Genomic DNA, 23,656 nt, shown 5'->3' with positions numbered 1-23,656 from the left:
CAAAACCAGCATAAGCCTAGTGTTTAGAGCAAGTTTGTGCTACTCTGCCTTATGGTTAATGCAGAAAGTTACTGTATTCTCATCAATAATGTTAGCATACAGTTTCATAACATACAAAATCGTAAAAAACTAAAATCTTACCTATAAAATGTTTTGCCTTTATACTTTGCTTACTTTGTTACTACACCCGAACGCAGCGCAAAAGTTCAGCATATTCAGATTGGCTTTGGTCTTGACTATGTGCAGTTGAATAACTTTTGTCCTGGGAGCACTGTACCAATATGGCAGCAGTTTTGCGGGCCGTATGCGATTTATCTAGTGTTTATATCTACAGTATGTGAATGGTTTCCTTTTAGTTTAGTGAACTATTAGATAATCATTTCAAAACAGTGTACAATGTTTATCTTGGCGTAACGTCTTGCCCCATCAATTCTGTTGATAAAGCTTAACTTGTATTGAACCCGGAACATTCTTCCAATATTTATTTAAAAAAAGAAAACCGTATAAAGCAGAATGAGCAATAAGGAAACACTGATTTTCACAGAGGAATCAGCAGAGAGCACTTTAAAGTATCATTGTTAATATCATCATTTCATAGAGAAACAATGTTCCAGAATGATTGGCTTTTTTCAAGAGATCACAAGGGTCATGAGTTCATCTGATTGGTCTTAATAGCAGCAAATCTGTATGAATGCCGAAATGCTAACAGATCTTAAAAGGTTCTAGCGTTGAAGATAAGTTTGACTTCTGTTCCATGACCTTGTGAGCAGCCTTGGTCTCTACTGCCTTACAAGATGATATTCTGACTTAATTCTACATACTGTGTGCACAGACACAGAACATCCAATTTTACTTGAATTTAGCACTTTTCACAACAATTATAATTTCTAAGCAGCTTTGCAATAGGTGAATATAGTTAAATTAGTTAAAATCAGTTGTGTAAATAGTTGGCAGTATATAAACATAGTTAACCTGTAGTTGTGCAGTATACAGTGTGTTTCCAATAGAAATATAATATTTACATGTAATAAAATAGTGTATTTGTGTATTAAGTGTTTCTTGTCCTCGAATAGGGAAGCATGGTGGTTATATACAGTAGATTTCTCAGTGGTTAGCACTGTTGCCTCACAGCAAGAAGGTCATTGGTTCACTGGTACATTTCTGTGTGGAGTTTGCATGTTCTCCCTGTGTTCGCGTGGGTTTCCTCCAGGTGCTCCGGTTTACCCCACAGTCCAAAGGCATGCGCTATAAGTGAATTCATTCATTTATTCATGCATTCATTTGTTTTTCTTTGGCTTAGCCCCTTCATTCATCAGTGGAATGGACCACCAACTTATCCAGCATATGATTTTACACAGTGGATGCCCTTCCAGCTGCAACCCAGCACTGGGAAAATAAGCGATTTGAATAAAAACTGAATTGGCATTTGTGTGTGTGTTTGTGTGTGTGTGTGTGTGTGTGTGTGTGTGTGTGTGTGTGTGTGTGTGTGTCTGTGTGTGTGTCTGTGTGTGTGTCTGTGTGTGTGTGTGTGTGTGTCTGTGTGTGTGTGAATGAGTGTTTCCCAGAGCTGGGAAACCACTGCATAAAAAACATATGGCAGAATAGTTGGCAGTTCATTTTGCTGTGGCGAACTCTGATATAGAGACTAAACCGTAGGAAATTGATTGAATGAATTAATGTCCTCGGAGAGCTCGATTGGTTGGTGTGATCTCTTCAAGTCCTTGTAGGACATGAAATCAACTTATTATTAATATCATTAGTAGTAGTAGTTTTGTACACTTTTTAAAAATAAAACTCAAATAAGGTCAAAATAAGGTCAAATAAACTGAAATTGATAAATATATAATAATTGAATTCAAAAGTTCAACAAACGTCACACATTTAAGAACGCATTATCAAATCAGTTTTATTCTTACCCAAATTCAATTCAACATTTTTTCGATTTAAGTAGTTTCAGACAAATTGTTATTACAGTTCAACCATTTACAAATAGGTTAACACATTCATTTTTTAAAACCGTTTAATAAATGTAACCCTAGACCATTAAAACAATCTAATGTGATAAATACAATAGCCAAAAATACATTGTGTGGGTCAAAATGAATTTTTTTTAATGCTAAAACACATTAAAATACGAAAGTTCATGTTCCATTAAGATATTTAGTAAAATTTCTACCTTACATATATAAAAAACATCATTTTTTATCAGTGATTCATTTATAGTAATGAATTTGGATGACTTTAAAAGGTTTTTTTAGAACCCTCAGAATTCCAGATATTCAAATAGTTGTATCTCAACCAAACATTGTCCAATCCTAACAAACCATACATAAACCGAAAGCCTATTTATTTAACTTTATGATAAATACACAAACACCTTTGGCTGTCACAAATATAAATAGTTTGGGGTCACATAAATCAGTTTATTATTAATATCATTATTAGTAGTAGTTTTTTTTTTTTTTACACTTTTTAAAATAAATAATGGCATTCACAAGATCAAATGAACTAAAATTAAGAAATGTATAGAATTTTAAATTCAAAAGTTTAACAAACATCACAATTTTAAGGACGTTATAAAACCAGTTCTATTTTTACCCAAATTCAATGATAAATTATTCGATTTTAATGGTTTCAAACCAATTGTAATTACAGTTCAACCATTTATAAAATGGGTTAACATATCAATTTATTAAAAAGTTTGATAAATGCGACCCTGGACCACAATTCCAGTTAAAAATGATACTTGTGAAACGAAAAGTACTTTTTATGGCTTAAAATTGATTTTTTTTTTAAATGGTAAAAATCTTTAGAATACAAAAGTAAAGTTCATGTTCTATGACGATCATTTCTAAAATCCCTACCTTACTTATATAAAAATATGTTTTGATTAATAATATGCATTGCTAAAAGCTGAATTTGGATTGCTTTAAAGGTGTTTTTTCAGTATTTCGATTTTTTTTCAACCTTCAGATATTCAAATAGTCATATTTCGACCAAAAATCGTCCTGTCCTAACAAACTATGTATAAATGGAAATCATATTTATTCAGCTTTATGACAATACATACACCTCAATTAAAAAAAAAAAAAAAATCAGTTTAATTTTTCCCAAATTTCATAAAATTTTACTCAGACTCTGTAATTATTTTCTGTACAACGAAAATGTATTATTTACTGTAATTTTACACAACATTTTACACTTCAATTTTAGATTTTTGATGTTTGGATTGTGAGGTAAACATTCAGAGCTGTCTTAACCAAAATGGCATTTATCAGAATGTTACATAATGCCAACTTTTGTAACTCAACCTTAACACCTTACACAATACTGTGTAGGTAGGCTGTTTACTAGGTCTTAGAACAGAGCTGTTGTTTGTACTCAATAAATAAGTTGCACTGACACTCTTAGTTCATAGCCACTCAGGTTTTCGTAATAGCCATCCACCTCAAGCCACCTGTGGATTTAAGAGTCAACAGAGACCAGCCTAATAAGCAGGAAGCTGAAGAAGGCCACATTTAATACTGCAATTTACCAGGTATTCTCCCACGAGCCTGTGTTCCCTGCGCGAGAGCTTCAAACACACCACACAAGCATCAGCAGTCGATAGCAAGAGAGTGTACCAGATCTTGGTTCTTTACATACACTTCATTTAGCTAATACATGTGACCTCCCCTGATCCTGTGTTAACAACATGCAGCCGTAACATGCATACACACACAAACACTGTCTGAATGCGCTGACTCAGTGCTAATTGGTTTAGTTGGTACTAAAAGCAATGAGTGAAGCCCTTAGGGACGAACTGTAGCCAGGATAATGAAAACAAAACAATAACAACCCCACATTTCTAAATACAACACTGTAATTTCAACATGGACTGTTAGGAGAATTAAAAATATGAAATTCTGTTGATCTATATTTAAGTGGCTGATAAATATATATATATATATATATATATATATATATATATATATATATATATATATATATATATATATATATATATATATTTATTTTGATCAATTATTATAAATAAAAAGAGTCAAGCATTAAATATTAATATTTTGTGCCAATGGGCTATATGCACGGTGACTTTTAATTTTGAATAAGCCAGCTGCAGGCAACTCCAAAATAAACTGGCTGTGTTTAGGGTCTGGCTTGTTTGAAATTAACCATCTTCACTGCCTGATTGAAATACAATATAAAGTAGGTTTTACACCGTGTCCTAACCAGTGTCGGTTACGTAACATGGGATATGTAATAACACTACTTTTCTAAATACAGTGACGCCTGACTACAATTAATTGTGAAAAGATCGCAATCTCGATTCGACCCCCTAGACCAGGGGTCTCAAACTCAATTTACCTGGGGGCCGCAGGAGGCAAAGTCTGGGTGAAGCTGGGCCGCATAAGGGATTTCACAAAAAAAAAGTCCTCAAATGTCATTATTAACAGTTTTAATTATTTCTTCTGAACATGAAGTGTCCTGAACATTAATAGAACATTGAGTGAAGATTATGAACAGTTCTTCTGAACATGGCATCTTTTGCCTACTCCTTGCTGCCAGAGACTTGACAGCGCTTCTTCTCCCAAATCTGAACCACATTTGGCTTTAGAGCGGAAGCAGTTGAGACCCTCAGTATGGCTTGAAGATGATCATCATTAAGTCTAGACCTGTCTAGACTCACTCAAAACTTCCATTCCCTCACCTAAAAAAGGCGTATATATGTATAAATAAAACACCCCCACCCCACTCCAGTCACATCAGTCTGTACCAGTCTGTATCTACCTATAATATATATAAGATGCAGGCTGTAGCTAGGTAGGTGGCAGGCTGCAGATAGGTAGCTAAGTGGCAGGCAGGGGCGGGAACAGCTTGCTGATTTATACTTCTGCGTCAAACACCGGCGTATGCTACGGCGCTGACGCATAGCTCTTCGCCGTGGCCGTCACTGACGTGCACCTCTCAAAAATTGTAACTACACGTCACAAAAACGCGTAGCGCAAGCTCTGTGATTGGTCGGCTTGCGCGGTCCGAGAGCCGCGCGAATGGCGCGAGTGATTGTTTACAAGTGTGGAGTCCCGTGAAGGAGCTCCGGATGGAAAGTTTTGTTCTGTGTTTACCTCATGGTTAAAGTTGTTGCACGTCCGCCGGTTCCTGCCTCAAAATGAGCGAGTTTGAGTCACTTGTACATCCAGGAAGTGTTCAGAATAGCAAAACAGAAGCGAAGAAACTCGACACAGAGGAACATTTACACCTCACTGCCCACTAGCGTTTCGGAAGTGTTAATGCAGACCAACAGAGACAGTGCGCAGAAGTATAAATGCACAGCCACGCGCGTTGCCTGGGCCGCGGGTTACGCCGGTCACCTGACGCAGAAGTATAAATCAGGCTTACCTTGGTTCTGGCCGGCGCGAGTTCCAACCTAACACTTCCCGCTTGTCACAGCGTCTAACAAAGGGGCGGGGTGCGTGGTGACGTCGCCGGCATCCCCGCCCCTTTGTTTACACGGCGGGCGGGGAATGCCAGTGACCGCTGTGTACGGATAGAATCAGCGGAGCAGGGAGCGCTCTCTCTCCCCGCTCCGCTGATTCTGTCAGTGTACAGCGGTTGGCGCGGGCCACAAAATATTGCACTGAGGGCCACAAATGGCCCACGGGCCGCGAGTTTGAGACCCCTGCCCTAGACGATCTTAATCCAGCATTTCTATGATTCTGTCAATCATATTTTCAAGTTCAGGAGAGAAGCAATGGTGGTCGCACATGTCTTCACATTGTTTTACATACGTTGTTCAGCAACGTGGACACCTCCAAATGGTGTTGAGTCACATGCTGTATTTATAAGATATAATTCACTCCAAAAATGTCATTTTTGTCTTCATGTAATGTATTTGCGACCGCAAAATCACACGTGACGGGAGCGGACCGTCAGCTGTTACTACAGAGAGGCGGGCACACGCGCACCTCTGAATGAAGCCTACTTTAGTGAACAGAACCTGGATAGGCTGTGAATAACAGGTCATAAAGTTGTAAATAACATTCAGTTTGTGTCACAGAGGGATAGTTTGGGAGCCACGCGGGAAGTGAATTGAAAATGAAACCGAAAGCACACACAGTGTTCAGATCTAGCTGACTGATTCCAGCCCAAAAAGTATCCAAAACCCGCCGAAATGCAAAAATACCCACCCAGTCTTCTGTTTTGACGATGTTGACAGGTAATGTATCGCATAACGTTAACTTGGCGAAAAGCTGGACTAACCCAGTGCAAACAGTGATAATATCTGCTTGTCCGTCCAAAACGACTTCTGCAGACATCATGTGATGTTGCACAATTTTAATATTTTTGCGGCTCCCTGTATGTTACCAACACCAAAAGATTAATTAAAAGCAGAACAACCGTGATGTGCATACAACTTTCCATTTTACCGCCAAGGCTTCCGTGGCCATCACTTAGCAACAGCTGTACACACAACAGCAGCTGATGACGCAAGCGTACCAAGGTTCAGAAAAAACACAAACCAGCCAGGAAGGTGGCAAGGGGGGACAATTACACTCGGGCTTGGACAAGGCAATTGAAGTGTAAAAGCACCCTTAGTTTAATTAATTACTTTTTAAAAAATAAATTGTAAATTAAAATGATCAGTCACATCAAATCCCACACTGAATGAGGGAATGTGCTACAAAAACAAATAAAAAACCCTGCAAGTTCTGAAAGAGATCAAGCCTCAGCTGGGTAAGAAAAAGTAACGCAAAAGTAACTCAAAAATAACGTGACGCATTACTTTCCATGAAAAGTAAGTATCAGTTACTTTTTTAGGGAGTAACTCAATATTGTATTGCATTACTTTCAAAGGTAACTTTTCCCAACACTGGTCATAACTATACATGATATATATATACAACGACAAGCAATTTGGCTGTCTGTAATAAACATAACATGAGATACGCAATAATATTACTTGTGTAAGTACAGTGACCCCTTGTTACAACGTGGTTCACTTTTCATGGCTTCGCAGTTTCGTAGACTTTGTGTAATTTGACATGCTGCGTACTGATTAGTGCATTGTGTTCTGCGTCCTGATTGGCTGTGGACCAAAATGGGATGCGATAAAATATTTAAATACCAGCCATTCATAAATACCAGCCACTGAACTCCTGATGAAATGGTAAGGGTTTAACAGATTAAACCGCTTTAACATTATTAAAAATACATAGACTGCTGAGTAACTGATGTAGTTGGTTTGCACGTTTCAAACTTTTAGCTAGTCATTTTATTTTCGAGATCTGAGGTGAACGGTCTACTTTTAAGATTTAACACTGAATAAAGCACATAATCAGTACCTGAGGTGATTATTGTAATTGCAGTGTAAAGCATTTTTTAAAAATAGAAATTTGGTCAGTCGCCGCTACAGATACAGATACGGATGGAAATGATAGCTTTTATCGCATCAAGGCATTGCATCGCATGCAGTTATGACACTGTTACACTGGACAAGAAACATTGCATTAAATGTCATTCTTCCAGCCATGTCTTATTTAAAATGTATTTTATCACAATATTTGAACATTTTTAAACATTGATTTACCGCAGTATTATCAATGGAGTTTTAGTGCTCGTCTGCTGCTCATCACAGCACTTGTGTTTAAATGGTCTTTCATCTCCTTTATGCCTAAACAGCTAAAAAAAAACATAAGTACTATATATTTTATGAACTCTATTTCAATTAAAATACATTATTAGTGCTGTTAAAGACACCTTATGAAATTGAAAATAGTCACATCAACCTTTCACCAGAAGTTTATTGGTCACTTGCCGTGCATAGAGCCCAACTGCACCATATTTTCTTTCATATATTAAATAGCTTTTTTTTTATTTATACTGCCAGCAGCTCATTTTTCCTTCTGACATGCTTTGTGGAAGAATGTTCTAGATATTTTTGGGAAAAGATTTTCTTTGTGCATGAGTAGCTGAGTGTGCAATAGTCAGATGTACCTTGTCGTTTCCTGTAGGGTCTGTGGGGGTTCGTCTCCCGCTGAGACGATATTAGTCAGAGTGACCACGTCATCAGAGCGGCTGTTTCTGTCCTTTCGACTGATGGATCGGTTCGCTTCAGGTGACCACTCCTTTTAAAACACAAAATACATAAAAAAAATTACATTAAGATATAGCATGTGCATTGAAAAAAATAAGTGCAATTAATAACAGAAGTTTTATTTTTGGGTGAAGTAAGACTTAACTGCCACCAACTGGATTTTATGAATTAAATTATTAAATGTGACATACAGCGGGAAAATAAGTATTTAACATGTCACTGTTTTTCTCAGAAAAGATATTTCTAAAGGTGCTATTTGACATGAAATTTTCACTGGATGTTGGTAACAACCTAAGAAATCCATATATGCAAAGACAACAAATCTAATTAGTTTACAAATGAAGTTATGTGTAATAAAATGAAATGACTCAGGGAAAAAGTATTGAACACATGAAGAAAGGGAGGTGTAGAGAAGCAGTGAAAGCCCAGACAGCAGCTGAAATCTCTCAGTAGTTCTTCAGCAACTTTCTGCCCTTCGTCATGGTAAATGAATATCAGCTGCTTCAGTCTAACATCTACATTAGCAGGATGATGAAGATGAAGTCAGGGTGGACATTTCAGCAAGACAATGATTCAAAACACAGCCAAAGAAACTCTCAAATCCTTTCAGAGAACGACAAATCAAGCTATAAAATGGCCTAATCAATCACCTGAGTTGAATGCAATAGAAAATACAAACTTAAGATCAGATTTGATAGACGAAACCCTCAAAACCATCAAGATTTTTGCACTGCCATCACCAAAAAACCCTTTAAATAAAGTATTAAATACATTTCAGTAGTTCAGTACTTTCTCCCTGTACAGGGTGGGCCATTTATATGGATACACCTTAATAAAATGGGAATGGTTGGTGATATTAACGTCCTGTTTGTGGCACATTAGTATACGTGAGGGGGCTTGTAAATAACTCATGAAAGAATAAAGTTACATTAAAACCAAGCACACTAATGTTTTTCTTGTGAAATTCCCAATAAGTTTTATTAAGGTGTATCCATATAAATGGCCCACCCTGTATTATTTCATTGTAATTAGACAGAATTGATTTATTACACAGATTTTTTTCCAGATTTTTTCTTTTGTTTTATTTTTATGTTTGCATTTTGTTAAAAAATCTGTTTCAATTCCATGTCAACAGCTCCTTAAGAAATATTATTCCCAGGAAAAAACATGATGTGCTGAATACTTGATTTCATTCATTCATATTCTTGTCGGCTTAGTCCATTTATTAATCCGTGGTCGCCACAGCTGAATGAACCGCCAACTCATCCAGCAAGTTTTATGCAGCGGATGCTCTTCCGGCTGCAACCCATCCCTGGGAAACATCCACACACACATTCACACACACTCATACACTACGGACAATTTAGCCTACCCAATTCACCTGTACCGCATGTCTTTGGACTGTGGGGGAAACTGGAGCACCCGGAGGAAACCCACGCGAAGGCAGGGAGAACATGCAAACTTGACACAGAAACGCCAACTGAGCCGAGGTTCAAACCAGCGACCTTCTTGCTGTGAGGCGACAGCACTACCTACTGCGCCACTGCCTCGCCATACTTGATCTCCCCCAGTGTATATGGCAAGGTGACTTACCAGTGACTTTTCATTTCCCAAAAATAAAATTGATGTTTGACACAGTCAGTGTGGCTCCATTCCCATAAATAACATTGTCTTAAAGCAGAACAAGAATACAGAACAGACACACAATGTGACCGTGACATAACAGCACTTATATTCACAGTCACATGCTGGACCATCATCTAGTCGGCCTTCTATCACAGGCAAAGGTTTGCTCTAGCTCTCTCTGTGCACAATTTACAGCAATACAAAGGACTCCAGTGTGCTGGCAGAACATAGAGGATGCCAGAAGATTCCTCTGGAGGTGTCACTTACCTGGGCAAACGGGACTAAAAGCTTCGTTTTAGGTCTGTGACCGTTATACACTCTCCTATCGCTCGATTTAACATTCACACTCAGATTCCACAACACATCCGTACACACACTGTTGTGTATGGATAAACCTAATTTGCACAAACGGAGATGCTGACACTGCTACTGTGTGTGTGTGTGTGTGTGTGTTGTGGGGAAAGCTGGAAAGGAAGGGGGGGGGGAGGATCTGCCATTAGGGAGAGCGATCCGACATTCCAGAACCCACTCATGGGCCGTGCAAAGACAACAGCTCATTCACACACAGCCCATTAGAAATTCACCACCCCTGGAGCCCGGGACCCAAAACAACTCTACGGTCGATGACCTTGCAGCAGTGTTTGAGCTCGTAAATATCATACGTTTTCTAAATAAATGTTAGCGTGCTAGTATGAAGCCTGGTGTGTGTCTGGTAAACATTGTTGCTTGTATTTTGGGATGCAGCAAATGTCAGAAAACAAAAGAGCATTTCGGAGAGTGGAGAATTTCGGTTCTACCTCAAACTGCGGCCAGTTCATGCTCATGCCGGGGCCATGTGTGTTCCTCCACCACCTGAGGTCCTCAGTGTCGTTGGCTGCGCTGATGGTTTGCCCGAGGTCTCGGTACAAGGCTCGGAATCTGCATGGGGATTTTCCACATATTCAGTCAGGACAGGTTTCATTTGTGCACAAGGAGGCGCATGTTAAAAACACAGCCAACACCAATTTCAATTGATGGTGAATGATATAAACATCACTCTTATTATAGAGCATACTTTTTAAACACAAGAGAGAGAAATATTGGCAAGTAATTTGTCCTAGGAGGGGGGACAAATGTACCTTGATGGATGCAACAAATTATTCATTCATTCATTTTCTTTTTTTGGCTTCGTCCCTTTACAACAAATTATTAAAAAAAGAACATTTTGAATTATATATACCCCTAAAATGTGCATGTGGAAATACATATACAAATAGAGGTAATTCCCTGCTTGCAAAAGAAAATGGCTTTACATTTAAGCAAAACTGCGGACTGATGGACGGACGGATGGACGGTAATGTATCAAAAACCAATGTTGACCAAAAAAGCCCTTTGCCTGGCTGTTATTTAAGGCTGCATGATATTGAGAAAATCTAACATTGCGATTTTGTTTATTCTACTATATATATATTTGAAGTCAGAATTTGTACCCCCCCTGAATTATTATCCTCCTGTTTATTTTTTTTCCCCAATTTCAGTTTAATGGAAAGAAGATTTTTTCAACACAATTCTAAACATAATAGTTTTAATAACTCATCTCCAATAAGTGATTTATTTTATCTTTGCCATTATGACAGTAAATAATATTTTACATAATATTTTTCAAGACACTTCTATACAGCTTACAGTGACATTTAAATGCTTAACTAGATTAATTACGTTAACTAGGCAGGTTAGGGTTATTGGGCAAGTTGTTGTATAATGATGGTTTGTTCTGTAGACTATTGAAAAAAAATTTTGCTTAAAGGGGCTAATAATTTTTTTCCTTAAAATGGTGTTTAAAAAATTAAAAACTGCTTTTATTCTAGCTGAAATAAAACAAATAAGACTTTCTCCAGAAGAAAAAATATTATCCGACATATTTTGAAAATGTCCTTGCTCTGTTAAACGTCATTTGGGAAATATAAAAAAAAAAGATAAAAAAAATTTTCTAAGGGGGGCTATTGATTCTGACTTCTTCTGTATATTGCGATATAAATTCAGTTTTACCAAATGAGTTAAATAACTATTTGGGAAAAATACATTGGAATGATTAAGGGAGTGCATAAAATATAATAAACAATTTACAAATATAGATAAACTCAACAAAGAAAAACATACAAATTAAATAAACAGCGTTGTATTGCTTTCCAAGGAGTCTAAAGCAGATCGCACACCAGAAGCACCGCTTGTCAGCGCGCCGCACAGCGCCACACAGCGCCAAGCATTTTAGAATTCTAAACATAGGTTTCTATCAGGATACACACACAAGTCGGCGGCTGTCGGCGGCGCCTGGCCACGACTCAGGACGCAGTTCATTTTTCAGCCACGCCACAGAGCGCCATCTGATTAGTTTCATGTTAAATATCATTCGAATGTGCGCGTCTGGTGTGTGATAGTTTAAACTGTCATGTGCGCGCCGTGTCGCGGCGCTTCTGGTGTGCGACCTGCTTAACAGTATTCAGGTATACAGTAATAGAAAAATCACATGTAAAAGAAATTGCATAGTCTTTGTTTTATAAACAATATAATAACAATAATTATAAACTTATGGCTGGGTGCTAATGCAAAAAAAGATTATTACGATATCATATCATTCGATATCGATAATTATTGAATATTTTTAACAATATTCTTCGGAATATTAGTCTTTATTTAACCACTTAATTCTTATTTACCAACATTATTAAGGCAAATAGTTTTAATAGTCATCTCTTTATAATAAAATAAACATAACTGTTAAAGAAACTCTTAAACCTGATAAATACAATGTTACAATGTGTGTGCAATGGTAAAGCGTAAATACTTAAAGGTGTGAATAATAATGATACAGTAAACCTCAAACTCTGTAAACAAAACAAATGATGATAGTCAATTCTGAGCTTTAAAGTAAAGGAACCAGCCTTCATTATTCAAATACACACTGCAACAATACAAATTGTGAAGTTGAATGACTACATTACCACTATGCTAAAAACTCCTTCAGATGGGGTGCTAGTGGCTGGGATGCACAAGAAAAGAAACCAAAAAGCCACTCTGGCGACATCCTTACATCCTTTTTTTAATTTATCTTCTCACTGCTGCTACACCGTACTCATTTTTGCTCCCATGCCTTCATTGTAAATGACTTGCACTCTAAGCTCATTGGCACTGCTTCCAAGGCTCCCGCTCAGAAGCCACATTTTAATAAAACAATTAATAATTAATAACCTTCATACAGAGTCTTTTTTTATCAATATTGACAATGGTGCTTGGTCAATAAATATCAAAACAGATTTTAATCGTCCAGCCCTATCTATATATACGTTAAAAAATTACTAAATGTTATAAACGGTACAATTTGTTATGCCTGAATGCTTTTAAAACCCTCACAAAGTCACAGGCAAAAAAGAAAAAAAAAACCTTTGCAAATTGATAAATTATAATCCATATTCAACATTGCATATACTCATGATGTGATTATTGCGAATGATAACATTGTGATATCGATGCTGAAATGATATATTGTGCAGCCCTACCGTCATTGAAAAAATATTACACAAACTGCCAGTAGACTAAAAGCCCCTTTCACACACAGACTTTTTCTGGAAAATTAATGTGTAAACAGGCCCTTTTTAAAAATACCAGTAAATTCATTCCGGCAATTTTCTGGTAAGAGAAATTGCAACATTACCGGTAACTTACTGGAATGCTGCGCTGTGTGAACGCAAATGGAAGATTGCCAGAAAGAGCGCGCTCATGATTACTCATGCTAATCAGAACCGTTTATGAAAATAAAAGCCTTTGAATATTTTTCCAGACACATTTAGCCGCTAGATGTTAGTCCGATAACATTTCTACGTTCATTATTAATGCCAACTGTGGGAAAAATCATCGATAAAATGCTTATGATAAACCGCTGTTTGTTTACTATCAAGCTCTACTTCAGTTGCTTGACACATGTGAATGTGAAACCGCCTGTGAGTGTCAGCACACACGCATATTATTTACCATCAACCACCAACAAAAGCCCGACCCCTTCTGTGTTTACAAACACAAGCGCAGTCACTTATGCCGAGTTCAGACTGCATGATTTTCAAAGTAGTCGTGTCACAGATGTTTTCACACTGCATGACTATCTGGGCTTGCGTTTCGTCGCTGCTTTGTTTACACTGCAAGATGGATCGGGGACAGGGGCTTTCAGATTGCATGACTTTACTATAGGAAGAATCGCCGACAACTTCGTCCAAACTACGTTCTCATAACTACATAATGAGAAAGAAGCCTTTAATGGGGTAGAACATGTACATGTTTGCACACCTGGGTTTAAAGGGAATTAGCCATTCCTCCTCAACGTTGATAATAAACTAATTTTTTTCTGTATGAACCGTCAAACAGACACGGTTGCTCCTGAGTCCTGTCAAACCTCCACTAGTTTTTCCTCCATTTCGTGAGTCCAAATAAACCGATAAAGAGCGCTTTTAACTTCTCCCTCAGCCTCCTGCTGGCCTGCAGCAGCTATACACACACACACACACACACACACACACACACACACACACACACACACACAAGCGAAAGCTGCTCTCTCATTGACTGTAGGCGATCGCTGATGTTATTTTCAGTCAAAACTCAATTCACACGGCATGATTTGAATCGCCGACAGCTCCAGATATTTAGCATGCCAAATATCTCGCAGGCATCGGCGACTCATCGGCGATTCTCTCAGATTGCATCTTTGATCGTTCATACTGTGTGATTGTCACTCACGTGCACGAGCAGCGATTTGCCTGTGATTTCAGGCATTTGTCGGCGATTTCTCAAAACCTGTCGGCAACCAAAATCGGGGCTAAAATCACGCAGTCTGAACTAGGCATTAGAGATCATTTCTGGTTAATGATGTCAAAATTGACCGGTACTTTAGAATGGATGTGTAAACGGTCTTTTCTGGAAAATTTCCGGTATGTTCTTGCCTGTGTGAACAGTGCTTTTTTAAATTTACTGGTGGTAGTCATCACGGTAATTTTCTGGATATTTACCGGTATCACTGTGCGAAAGGGGCTAATGAAAAATCTTCCAAGTGTTTCACAGAATAATTCTTTCAAATTCTGAAACTAAGCCACTGTGAAAAAGATAACTAAATCACTGACTCAAATGATCAGGTTCATTCAGGAATGAGCAGTGTATTAAATACATAGCAGTGCATTTCAGAGATGCACATGTTTACATCTGGCTTTGCAGATGTTCAAACACCATAGTTGGATTGTGCAGTCAACATCATCTGACAACCAATAGCAGAGTAAACCATTACTCTAATAATATTGTTTAAACAATAAATGCAGTTAATCCGTTACAGGAAAACTAATGTAACCTAAAAAAACTAAATTAGGTAGCTTGGGTACAATGTTATTTTAAAGATAAGGTTGTAAAACGAAAAGAATCTAAAAACCTATAAACTTAACATTTGAGATAGAACTATAAACCTTTTAGGTGTAATTTAAAGATTCCTTATATAGTTATTGCACCAATGACAAGCTGCTAAACCTTAAAGTTACATTTATTTTTGCTGTTTTTGTTCATAAAAATACACCAAAAGGAGGAATGGAATCAATAGAGACTTTTGGGTAGGCTTTGGTCAACACCCTAGCAACCCCTCAGTAACATACTAAATCTACCTAACATCATCTCAGATTTGTTTGCACACGAGCCACTATATATATATATATATATATATATATATATATATATATATATATATATATATATATATATATATATAATATATATATATATATATATATATATATATATATATATATATATATATATATATTTATTTATTTATTTATTTATTTATTTTTTGCTTGTTTTTTTAAACACTGCAACCAAAACAAAGCAAGGAACATTAAGTACCATGGAAATTCAAAGAATGAGGGAGGGATAAAGTAAACACAAAGATTCCTGTACATGAAACCAAACTATATGATTAGCACACAGCTCAGCAGCAGCCCTAGCACTGTAATTACAGCTCAACAAAAGTAAACAATTGTGCAAAACTGCAGAGACAGGTTTGGAGGGTGTTGTTTCTGTTGCTGCAACACGTAACTCTACGCTGATTGAGCTTCCACCGAAACGCAAAAACGAAAGAAGGTATTTGTTCATTGATTAAAAAGACTAAAGAACAGAGTTGCACTAGCTTTCAGCTTTTTCTGAAGTGACCCTAGTTAATAGTCAACGACATGCTCAGAATTCCTCATTAAGCAAACATGATGATAACAGAGAGCACGGAAAAACAAATAAGAACTTCGAAATGGTTAACATTCTTCAGTTTCCAGCGAAGAGACACATAAATGAGCAGAAACAAGAGCTTGAGGAAATTGAAATGGCCCTTATAAATCAGGATTGACACTGTGTAAAGACAGATCTCGCCATTTGTATCACATCAGTTCTCATTGCACAACTCACATCTGTGCCTGTCTCTCAGTGGCTCCATTTCAAATTCGATTGAAGCTCCTAACAAGACAGACATTTAGGCATCATGACTATTTAAGACAGGGGTTCCCAAACTTTTCAGCCCGCAACCCCCAAAATGACAAAGCCAGTGACTCGCGACCCCAATATCCACTGAGGTGGTTATAAATACAGAAACCTTGCATGCAATGGCGCGCTTACACCAATAGACCCAAGTCTATTCTGTTTAATTTTTTAATGTATCTCAGTGCTGTAAATGGGCCAGAAAGTTTAACCTATTGTTATTAAATCAATCTGCTGAATCTGACCCTGTTTCTGTGTCTTTAATATAATGTTAATATAATGTAATCTTGTTAAAAAATATAATGTGTCTTTAGTATAATTACCCCAGGGGTTGCAATCTAATAGAACTAGTAACAACGGTATAAGCTACTATAGTAACTATATAGTACATAGTAACTATAAACGACTATTTTTTTCTCTTCAGTAGGTTATTGATAAAATATGGTCATTCTTATAGTTTAATAATAATAATTATTAATAAATAAATACAGTGATTTTTGGAAATCACCAGGCGACCCCCCGACCCCCCACCTTTTCTTCATTGTCCTGCGACACCTCGGAGGGGTCCCGACCCCCGATGAGAACCACTGGTTCAAGACATTAGAAACTGAGTTTGAAGATTTCTGTTATTTTTTTTTAAAGAAGTTAAAGCAATGTCATAAATGCACTGCAAAGATGGCAAAATATGAAGAGAAATGTTGACTAAATGCATTATTTCATTCTAAAAAGTACTGAAATCAATAAAAAAAGAATTTGTTGCAATTTAAACACACATTTTCCACAACTCTTAAGACTATTATTGCATTATCAGCTCAAGCTATTACTGCTAAGAGGGATGCAATGATTATAGATTTTGGTCGTGCAATTATAGTTATTGGTCGTGCAACTATTATTATGCATTCACTAATATCAAAGCACTACTACTAGTAGCCTACTAGTTTAGAAAATCACATGAAAACTCCTAATCATTATTTTTTCAGGGTTTTCACCTTTAATGGACAGCACAGTAGAGAGTATTGACAGGAAAGCGTGGGGAGCAGAGAGAGGTGAAGGATCGGCATAGGACCTCAAGGCGGGAATTAAACTCGGGTCGCCGTGAGCATTGGAGTGAACGCGTCAACGCACTACCACTACGCCATTGTCACAGACAACTCCTAATATTTTAACGGGTATGTATTGAATCCATTTCTCTTTGGACTTAAAAACAAGTGAAACAAGTTTTAAACATTTAAACATAATTAATAATTTTACACTGAAAATAAATGAAAGAACATTGAATAAATTATTTATATTTATATAAATAAATAAATAAATACATATAAGTTCAAGTATTTCTATTTTAAAGAGAACAAATGTAGTCAAAGGCTTCTGAAAATCTGTCTGAAAGACACTTTTGATCAACTGTATTACAAAATTGATTGGTATTTTCATTTTGTATTTTTTTTCCTTTTTGGACCAGAGTAGAATTGTGTATCTTCCATACAAAGTATGAATCTGATCAGTCAGTTCTTGTCACGTGACTTGCGATGTGCTCAGGGCATACTAAATACTTTAAATATTTTCGCTTAAATATGTCTGGAAAGCATAAGTGCGTCGCACATAATTTGCATGTGCAAGCTGCATGCCTCCATTGGAAATAATAAACTTGTGCAGGCAAAAATCACGATATGTAAACAGCCGTTAGTTAATAGCATCAACCATAGTTAATCCACTGTGTGTGCGAATTAGCCTCGGTGTACAAGCTTGGAACTTTAAACTAGCGCACAGTTGGCATCATTTTGTTTAGATGCAGCAGTTTTGCTGTCTCTACGCAGTGTTGAGAAGCATTTACAATTTATTAATCATAATGAATTAAAGTGCTGTTAATAGTGAAATTGTTAATCATTACATCCCTAATTGCTAACAAACTAGACCTTACGGAGAACATGCAGCATTAGCAATCTGTAATATTAATAGTCTAAAAAAACATAATTGCTGACGTGCACGCTGACTTCATCGGTCATATTCTCACTCCCCACTCATCACATATTGGCAGTTCAGATTGGTCAGGATCACTTGGCATTAATTAACGTACAGGGTAACAACTTTTGAGTCATTTTTGGCCAGGCATATTATTTATTGCTTTAAATGAAAAATCTCAGGTGTCAATACACAATTTCTTTAGGGATTCATAGGGATTTGACTTCTTCAGCTTTGATTGTGAAAGGGTATGGCCGCTTATGTCTCATCACCAACTGTTTCATGGTGAAATTGTGGGTTTTATGATGGCTGCGTTCCTGGAGCAGATAATTTTCAGTGATTAATGCCAAAGTATCATAGTGTTCTTCATAGACATCTGATGCTTTCAGAAGGGGATATAACCAGTTGTTTGTACTAGCCTCATGCCATATTTCACAATATATAATAGTAGGGCAGTGCCCACAATACAATAATCATAATACTTGTGCTACGATACGATATTGCTGCGGATCTGGCAATATCGTTAAATCAAATGCAACATAAAATGGCAATACCCATTTTAACTAAAAGAGAAACTTTTCTTAGCTTGTTTATCTTACTTCAATTGTATTGGAGCAGTGCAAAATGAGATTGTTAAGCAGACAATCTGACCAACATTTTGATAAAAAACCTCTAATCAAGTGTTTCTCAACAACGATCCTGGAGGACCACCAGCTCTGCACATTTTCCATGTCTCCTTAACTAAACACACAAAGACTACAAGACCTGTAATGGGTCTGACAGACAAAGGAGACATCCAAAACACGCAGTCTTGGTGGTCCTCCAGGAACATGGTTGAGAAACACTGCTCTAATCAATGTTGTATGGACGTTTCTGTCAAGCAGCCATCTTTATTTTACTAACTTGCTGCACACTGAAGGTAACCCATCACATCAGAGAGAAAAAAAACTAAGTTCAACACCACCATCTAGTACAGGGGTGTCCACACTTGGTGGGCCACAGGGCAGTATCCTGGAGAGTTTAGCTCCAACCCTAATCAAACACACCTGAATCATCTAATCAAGCTCTTGCTAGATACTAGAAACATCCTTGTAGGTGTGTTGAAGCAAGTTGGAGCTAAACTCAGCAGGACACCGGCTCTCCAGGACATCCAACCAAATAGTATAATAAAACATTGACAATGTAATGATATGGACGTCAGTGTGTAAAAATAATATTGAAGTGGAAAACATTCCAACAATATGGTGTATAGATATTTTCCACAACCCTAGCTAATTACAATGAGCAATTTATTTTTTGGGATAGGGGTGAGCTTGGGAGCTAAAAAAACATATTGGTAAATAGTAAACAAATTTCATTTTCGTTAAGAAATGGATGGATTGGTTGGCTGGACAAAGGAAAATAAAGACCTGTTAAAAAGTACTTAAATTCACTGAAACATGGCATCTTAGATCTTAAGACTTTAAGGCCTACAATTTAGTTTTAGAAATGTAAGGCTTTAAGACCCCGTGGACCCTGTACTGCCAACATAAAAGTTTAAAATCAAGAATGCAATTATTGAAAATAAGTGTCTAGTTAGACGGTGAAGCATTGGCATAGCAGAGGGATTTACCTGTCATTGCTGGAGAGGTCCATGTGCTGGTGTATGTCCAGTAGAACTTCTTTAAAAAAGCACAGCCTGTTCTTTTCTGCCTCCTGGGTGATTTCAAACACTTGCTCCATGTCCTCCATGTAGCGTGGGTTACATCGATTCAGCTCATCCAGGGCTCTCTCATAACGCTCCTTAGCCTGAGGACAAGCATTCAAGCTCAAGTTCATGGGACAGAGTCATGGGGCACAGTTTAGAAGGTCAAAACCCAAGATGAGAATTTCCTGTTAGCGTACTCAGAATATATCTAATGGAGAAATGCAAATTCACAATGTCTGCATGGAGAGCAGATGAAATTTAAAGGACACGTTTTATCACTTTCTCGACTTGGAAATCACTTTGGATCAAAGCATATGCTAATTGTGACCAATCTGAATTTCATGACCATCTCAAAGGCAGATAACATTCCTGAATTTTTATAAGCAGATGAAAACCATGTATAGTTAGGACAGTGCAATACGACAATATATGCCGTATTGACAAAAAGTGTCTATAGTTTCATATTATACTCTGTATTTTTATGTAATGTGTTTACAGTAATTTCTTTTCATAATTTATAGAAGCACAATATTACACACCATTACAGGGATGCAGACAGACATTAATAACTATCGTGAAAGCACAATGTATAAATTTAGCATTTTATTTATCTGTTTTTTATGTTAGACATGTAATCGTTACTTTTTGAAAGTGCTTTATATTTAATCAAAGGTGCAGTGTGCAAGTTTGATATCCAGTGGATGAACTAGGTATTGCATTCCTGGTTCAAAACACATTTTTATTCTGCCCTTCCTGTGACGGCTCCACACACGCACAGGTTGCCAATCTGACGACACCAACAGGAGCGAGCCTGACTATCAAGCCCAAAGGCTGATTTTAACCATGTTCTAACGTTCTATATATTCTATATATATATACACACACACAGTTTACTGTAGAAAAGGTATAAGTATACTATGATAATTATTATTAGTTCATGATAGTTACTAATGATACTACATTATGTAGTGTAATTCATTAATGAAGAGTTGTAAATATATATACAACATAATGCTCATTCCTAAATATTTTCCTTTACTATAAATTACTATAGTATTTTAAATGTGTAACACCTGATTTTATTGGATTTTTTGTTTTTGCTGTTATTTACTATAATGTGTTTCTGTTTAGTACAGCTTAATATTATTTACAGTAAATAATTGAACTGAACAATTCTGCCTCATGTTTCATTGACAGTTTTATTGATCGCTAAGATATGATTGACTTGGAATTAAGCTGCTTCAATTTAAAAGTGAAAATTGCAAAAACTGCTTTGATGTAGCTAAGCTACTTTTGCCATGTAGCTTTTAGCTCAGCTTGCTAGATTTCCTAGAGAATAGCTTTAAGCGTAGTTAAGCTACATTTTAAGTAGAGTAGCTAACAGCTTAGCTCACTACATTTTTCAAGTAGCTTGCCCAACACTGAGCACCTTTAATATTTATTTTATTTTACTACATTTTTAAATCAAACATTTGCACTGAAGCTCTAAATAAAGAAATAAGGTCACATATGATGGAGTAAATTAAAAAATGTAAAACAAAAATAGTCCTATTAATGATTAATAAACTATTAACTGTTTGAATTTACAGAAATAGTATCATATTGAGATATATCTCTTATCAGGATTTGAGATGTTTGATTTTTGTCATGTTGCCCAGTGATTTAGCTACAACTTTAAACTGCAGGCATAAAGTAAAATTTTGTGAATGAAACTACACATTCAACAACATGGAATTCACACCCATAATAGAGCATTGTCAAAGCAAGCCCAAAAACATCATCACTGCAGTCTTACCACTAGCATAAGCACCACACAAGCCTTATCTTGTCTAGGTTTATGGACATTCTGTCAGTTTAGTCTGCACCCATCTCATTCCACCCAAACATGAACACTTGTTGATAATCTCTCGATACAGTAATTAGTGACTTAATGTAAAATCCTCAAAAAAAAAAAAAAAAAAAAAAACAAACACACTAAAATGACTAATCCTAGATAATCCAAGATAACTGTTTTGTGTGCACTTTTTCTCATGATACCTTCTCTGCCTCTTGGGTACATTTCTCTAGGCGATCTGTGAACTTGCGGACCTCATCTTGGGATTTGGTGGGGTCAGCCTTGGCATGAGTTTCACGGGTCAATGCAGTGCGTTCTTCCTTCCGTGCGCTATGATAACCTTTTTTGGTAGACTCCACCTACAGCAGAAACAATATTTACACAACTGCACTATTTGCTCATCATTGCTAAATGCTGTGGTATTTTGTGAAATGCACTATACAGTCACTAAATATGTTAAAATAAATAGTAAAAAATGTATAATAAAATAAAAAACAAAGCAAAAAATAAATTAATAATAATAGTAATAATAATAATGATAATGATAATAATAATAATAAAACTAATAATAATAATAATATACAATAAGTAAATAAAATAAGTTGAACCAAAACCTGCAGTGAGGCCAGGACTTCTAGACTTAATCTGAATCTCTTTCATATGATTATCAAAGACTAGAAATGAGATGAAAAGGGGAAAAAATCATATAAGAAAAATATATATATTTCACTAATAATCCTGTCACCATCTGTTTGTCATATGCAAATGTCTCTAACTAAAAAGTAAAATAAATACAAAAAATTTATTAATTAAAAAAGTAAAAATAAATAAATTAAATAATACAAAAGAAATAAAAAAATAAAGAAATAAAAAAGTAAAATAAAGAAATAAAGAAAAATAAATAAAAAGTTAAATAAATTAATGAATAAATAAATAAATAAAAGTTTAATAAATAAAGTTATAATAATAAAAAATGTAAATAAAATAAACAAATACATAAAACTTAAATAGAATAATTAATGAATTAAAAAGTAAAATAAATAAGTTAAAAAGTAAAATAACAAATAAAAAGTCAAATAAATTAATTAAAAAGTCAAATAAATAAATAAGTAAAAGTAAAATTAATTAATGAATTAAAATGTTAAATAAATAAAAAGTATAATAAATATGAGTAAAATAAATGAATAAAAAAGTACAATTAATTATTAATTAAAAAGTTTAATAAAAATAATGCATTCAAAAGTAAAATAATTAAATAAATAAAAAGTAAAATTAATTAATAAATTAATGAAGTTAAATAAATAATTAATAAAATTAATTAATCAAAAAAGTTTAATAATTTAATAAAAATGTAAAATAAAAACATTTATTAATTAAAAATTTAAACGAAAAAAATAAAATAAATGAAAGTCAAATAAATAAATAAAAAAGTAAAATAAATAAATTAAATGAGTAAAATATAAAAGTATAAAATATATAAGTAAATATATATATATATGCATTTTCTATTACTTTTGTGAAAAGAAAAGAAGACATACCATTTCATTACATTACAAATCAATTAATAATTAAAAATTCTTTACTTTTTTAAATAAACACCAATGGCTTAGTATTCAGACCATGAGCAGACGTACTTCTTTAAGTTTTCGGACCCAGGGTTTCTGGGCTTTGCGGAAACCTTCATCAGCATCTTTGGTCTCCCGGAATCCACCAATCATCTGCTTGTGGAAAGCATCCTTCTGCCAGTTTCTAATCTTCTCGCTGTCCTCAATGACTAGATTCTCTTTGAGCTCCATGTGGATCTCACTCAACCTGTCTGCCGCATTCATGAAAGCATGCCAGGCCTTTTCCAAAGTCCCGTACTGTGAGCCTGAAGCACAAACATCACATTTTGACTTTATCTATGAGCTCATAACACCGCATAGCT

At 35.8% G+C, this 23,656-nt stretch overlaps 1 protein-coding gene and 1 long non-coding RNA gene across 18 annotated transcripts in view; both read right to left on the bottom strand.

The window, feature by feature from the left end:
- LOC147843266 (uncharacterized) overlaps window positions 1–23,656 on the bottom strand; it is a 424,811-nt gene that overhangs the window by 305,935 nt on the left and 95,220 nt on the right. The gene's annotated exons all lie outside the window — the stretch shown is intronic.
- The window catches only part of pacsin3 (protein kinase C and casein kinase substrate in neurons 3), an 81,651-nt gene that overhangs the window by 12,262 nt on the left and 45,733 nt on the right, over window positions 1–23,656 (bottom strand). For 9 of the 17 annotated variants that reach the window (XM_087259014.1, XM_087259010.1, XM_087259012.1 and 6 more), the window contains 5 exon segments: window positions 23,364–23,599; window positions 21,933–22,088; window positions 19,821–19,996; window positions 10,516–10,636; window positions 7,993–8,123 (listed from right to left, as the gene is read on the bottom strand). In XM_087259014.1, coding sequence (XP_087115140.1) covers window positions 7,993–8,123; window positions 10,516–10,636; window positions 19,821–19,996; window positions 21,933–22,088; window positions 23,364–23,599 — 820 coding nt within the window. 17 annotated transcript variants of the gene reach the window in all.

Source organism: Danio rerio, chromosome 7 (assembly GCF_052040795.2).
Source record: "Danio rerio strain M-AB ecotype USA chromosome 7, GRCz13ab, whole genome shotgun sequence".
NCBI classification, from domain to species: domain Eukaryota; kingdom Metazoa; phylum Chordata; class Actinopteri; order Cypriniformes; family Danionidae; genus Danio; species Danio rerio.
This window is presented reverse-complemented; position numbering and strand designations above follow the sequence as displayed.